Genomic DNA, 4,845 nt, shown 5'->3' with positions numbered 1-4,845 from the left:
GCAGCAGGAGGGTATAGGGGAGGAGGAGGAGGGTGTGAGAGAGCAGCAGGAGGGTATAGGGGAGGAGGAGGAGGGTGTGGGAGAGCAGCAGGAGGGTATAGGGGAGGAGGAGGAGGGTGTGAGAGAGCAGCAGGAGGGTATAGGGGAGGAGGAGGAGGGTGTGGGAAAGCAGGAGGGGTATGAGAGGAAGAAGAGAGGAGTGAGGGGGGACAGCCGCGGCCCTACTCACCCTGCGACATGATCTGTATGAAAATCTTCATGCTGGAGATGAGCACGGGCGTGAGGTTCTTCACGTTGTCAAGGCAACGCACGAGGATCTCGCGGTGAACCTGGTGAGTCAGCTCCTTCTCGCGCGCGTCCACCATCTTGGACACGTTCGTCAAGCCAGGGCTCATGTCCTGCAGCAGACAAGAGACACACCCGTGGATCGATCGCACGTACCGAAACCGAACCAACCTCATCAAAGACTAGTGTTTTATTATATATATAAAGTCTCTATATTATTATACTAGACTTAATTAAAATTACAATATTTGATTGTATTTATCAGTTATCGAAACAATATTGCGATGTTCATAGGGGTGTAGAGTCCAATGTAATTTACAAGAAGGCATGATAAAAGTTACTGACACATGCTAGAAGGGAAGCACAAGGAAACGCCTTGACAACAACATTATTAGAATGTCGTAACACACATCTACGCATATAGAACCATGTTTAGACAAATCTAACATTATAAATTGCACGGGGGAAATATTAGAATGCTATCATACAGATCAATGCACTTATAGCCATACACAGAGAAACCTACCTTCACGAATTGTTCGGGGAAAGATTTGAATGTGATAATACCAATAATACACATATACACATGCATAACCATTTGGAAACAAACCCACCTTTACAAATTGCACGAGGTCTTCCATAGTTTCCACGACCTCAGCTATGGCCAAGTACTCCAGCACCTTCTTACATTCCCTGATGATTTTTCTCACTTCCGACTCATCAAAGGACAGCAGCAGCGACGACGTTCCTTGAAGAATTCCTAGAGTACGGGATTAAGAAAGCAATTAGTTTCACACAGAACAAAACAGACTTTGATAGTATAATAATTTATGATTAGTATTTTGCAAAAAATTTCAATTAAAACATTATATGCAGGCATTTGTTTAAAAAACTATTTCAGTCGCATACAAATATTGAACTGATTATGCATATATATAAAATCATTTGGCATTGGCATCATTGGCATCATAAGAGCATTCTGCACCAAAAAAACCATTGAAATGTTTTGAAATCCGACTCAAATGCACCGCAACAAAACACACTGTTTTACAAGATTAACATTTAGATGTTTTGTAGTCTGTACAGCTAATGTGTCATCAAGCAAAGAAAGTGGAGGTGGATTGGCCACACCTTATGCAAGTCTAGAGACTCCATCGCCAGACAAGCACTGACATGGAACCCACAAGGTCAACGGGGAAGGGGCCGTCCAAAAACCACATGAAAGAGGTCGGTCGAAGACGAAATCAAAGCCGAGGGACACATATGGGGCAACTCGCCCAACACCGAGTCAGATGGTGAGGATTCATCAGTGGCCTATGCTCCACCCAGGAGCTATGGGCGTCACTGACTGACTGTCAGCTGATGGCATCGCAAATGTACATTAATGCAGACAGACAGCCAGACAGACAGACAGGCAATCAGATAGCCAGCCAGCCAGCCAGCCAGTGCTAGCCAGCAAGCCAGACATCCAGCCAGATAAATAGACAGCCAGCCACCCACCCACCCAGCCAGCTAGCCAGCCAGCCACCCAGCCAGCCAGTCAACCAGACACACAGACAGACAGACAGACAGACAGACACTGACCTCTAGCGCCCTCTATGAGCTTCTTGCGGGCAGGACCCGAGTAGGGGTCGGACTTCAGCATGCGCGAGGCGTCCTCGAGCAGGTGTGACGCCTCCTCGACACGCTGCAGCGAGTGCGGCATGTCCTGCTTGAGGATCGGGTCGTCTGTGCTGTACACGGTCTCCTTGCCAACCTACGCAATGATGACGTGAAACAGAGACCGATTACCGAGGATGTGCCACAGCCGCACTTGCCATGGATGTACAACAACGTTGTGCTTGGGTTAATATTTTACGGCGATGCCTGTTGTCTTTAATTTTAATTAATTTTTTCCCCACACGTCCCTGTGATCAAGGATCCATGCGACGGCTGACTCAGCTAATGAGCTATAACTGAAGACGATACCTTAGATCTAAATCATAGACCATACATGTTAGACGAAAAACTCTGAGACGAAAAATCTTCATATTTCTTTACACGAAACCTAGACTCTATCGGCGGTTAACCGAGCTTAAAATATCGATTTGCGCGCACCTTGCACAGATTGTCGACTGCGCGGCTGACGGCGAAGACTGGCCGCTCGAGGTCTGGCATCGCGTTGCCATCTTCCGCTTCCTCGTGCAGAATCACCAGCCGGGAAACCTGCGGCGCAATAACACGGGGTTAAAATTCCACCTTTCAAAAGCCTATTGCAAACTAATGTGCAACAATTTTTGGGTGAACATTGGTGATTTATTATCAGGATAATGTATTTAATGTCTTATACCCAGATTTAAACTTGGCTTGATGAGGTGTCAAACGAGTCATTTTTAAGACTGATTTTTCCACATCGGCCCATGGCCTACCTAACACGTGCATCATGAACAACACCATCTACATAGTTTGTGTGCTATATATATAGGCATAATAGCCCTGTGGCGGAGTGAAGGGCTATAGTTCTAGCGCTACGTCAGAGAGAGAGAGTCACGATGGTAAGCGACTGCGCTGTTATCAGACCTTCACCCACAGATACACAGAATTGATGATGAGACTGTGAGATGTCAGAAACGCAGCAACACTGTGTCACTGTTAGTGGTTGTGTGTTTGTGCCTGGATTCATTCATACATGCGTGCGTGCTTGTGCGTGAGCGCGCGCGCGTGTGTGTGCGTGCGTGCGTGCGTGCGTGCGTGCGTGTGTGCATGTCTGTGTGTCTGCGCATGCGTGAGTGCGTACTGGAATGTCCCTCCAAGTACTAAGTAAAAACTGTAAATAAATGTACGTTTATCTAAACGCGTGAAAAAACTCAGCCATTATAGTTGTATATTTAGACTTCTTTCAAAGTGTAGACTTTCCTTGTATTGGGCTTGTTCTTTCCAGGTTCAAACAAAGATGAAGAAAGAAAAATGTAAACCAAACAACCCTACAGCACATGGTATTAACGCTGTCAGTTAAATATACGTTATTTACACTCTGTGCTTGTGTTTAACAAGATAGTGAGACCACGCAGAGTGTGGCTAAAACAATTTCATTAAAAGAATTATGTATGTATTGATGTGTTACGCAAACATTATTAGTTCTTCAAGATGGCGTTTCCAGATGCTAGATCAAAGCTCCTAAAATATCAATATAAACAATGCACAATAAATAAAAACCTTCTCTAGGACTAAAAATGCTTACATGACATAATACATGTCTACGAATTAGTGCACGTGAACAGAGGTTTTGTTACCATGCATGGAGGTAAAGACCACACTAGAAATATTTCGTCGCTGTGACTTGTGAGTGATGGCTGTTGCTCTAAACTTTTCACTTCAGCATAAACCATGCCGAAAAGCTTTAGTCTAGAATAGTGGTTCTTAAAAGTTTTTTAAAAACTTTTTTTTAGTCATGGACCCCTTTGAGAATGTTGTGAAAGCTACGGACTCCTCCCCAGAAAAATGCCGTGCCTGGTTCACGGACCCCCTGAAGCCCATCCACGAACTCTAAAGCGGTCCATGACCACAGGTTAAGAATCCCTGGTCTAGAAACATATCCTAGTGCTACATCAGTAACATCACCCCTGTGCGAACAACAGAGTGCGCACACTTGAGTATGGAGAAAAAAACTTGGGAGTTGATAGAGTGATAGTCATCATGGCCCTAGCCTATGCATGGTGAAGATAATAACTGCTATTTGGGCCACCATATTGAGTGATTGAAATACAATATCGGCGCCACCCCCGAGTACGTTGAATGAAGCACAACTCGTGTGCAGCTTTAACTGCTTCACTACGCTTACAGGTGTGGGTTAACATACAACCGACGCAAACATTCGTCATTCTTTCGTGAACACACGTCGGCCTTTGATCACCGTGCACTCTCATAACACGACCTTCTCATCTGCACACAAAGGCGAATTGATGTGCGTTGCAATCTGCGATAAAATTTGATATGAATTTCTCGTCGTTATTAGAGCGCTGCATTAGAACGTGTCATGAGAGAGCGCGCTCTCAGATTCAGCGTGCTGCGATCAATCACGCACGACCAAGTGTTAAAAGCGTTGGCTTGACAAATAATAATAATTATTTCACCCCTCCTCCCGCCGCGCCTACACAGGGTCGCTTTGATCCCAGAATAGATCGTGCAGTCAGGGAAACCACGCAGACACGCACGCGTACATACACACACGCAGACACACGCGCGCTTGAGCACACACACACACGCACACGCACACACACACGCACACGGACATAGATATGCAGACACCCACGCACCCTTACATACACACGCACACGATCATACATATATACAGACACCCACGCACCCACACACACAAACGCACTCACGCAAAACACACACACGCACATACACATGCAGATAGCCACGCACCCATACACACAAACGCACTCACGCAAAACACACACACGCACATACACATGCAGATAGCCACGCACCCATACACACAAACGCACTCACGCAAAACACACACACGCACATACACATGCAGATAGCCACGCACCCATACACACAAACGCACTC

The 4,845-nt window shown here is 45.8% G+C and overlaps 1 protein-coding gene across 1 annotated transcript in view; it reads right to left on the bottom strand.

Moving 5' to 3' along the window:
* The window catches only part of LOC106805211 (vinculin-like), a gene marked incomplete at its 3' end in the record, with an annotated part of 26,655 nt that overhangs the window by 13,544 nt on the left and 8,266 nt on the right, over nucleotides 1-4,845 (bottom strand). Inside the window, 4 exon segments of the mRNA XM_014806720.1 lie at nucleotides 230-398; nucleotides 900-1,045; nucleotides 1,870-2,041; nucleotides 2,383-2,490. Coding sequence (XP_014662206.1) covers nucleotides 230-398; nucleotides 900-1,045; nucleotides 1,870-2,041; nucleotides 2,383-2,490 — 595 coding nt within the window.

This window comes from Priapulus caudatus, unplaced genomic scaffold (genome assembly GCF_000485595.1).
Source record: "Priapulus caudatus unplaced genomic scaffold, Priapulus_caudatus-5.0.1 Scaffold105, whole genome shotgun sequence".
Lineage (NCBI taxonomy): Eukaryota > Metazoa > Priapulida > Priapulimorpha > Priapulimorphida > Priapulidae > Priapulus > Priapulus caudatus.
Note: the sequence above shows the minus strand (reverse complement) of the source record. Positions and strands in the feature narration are given on the sequence as shown.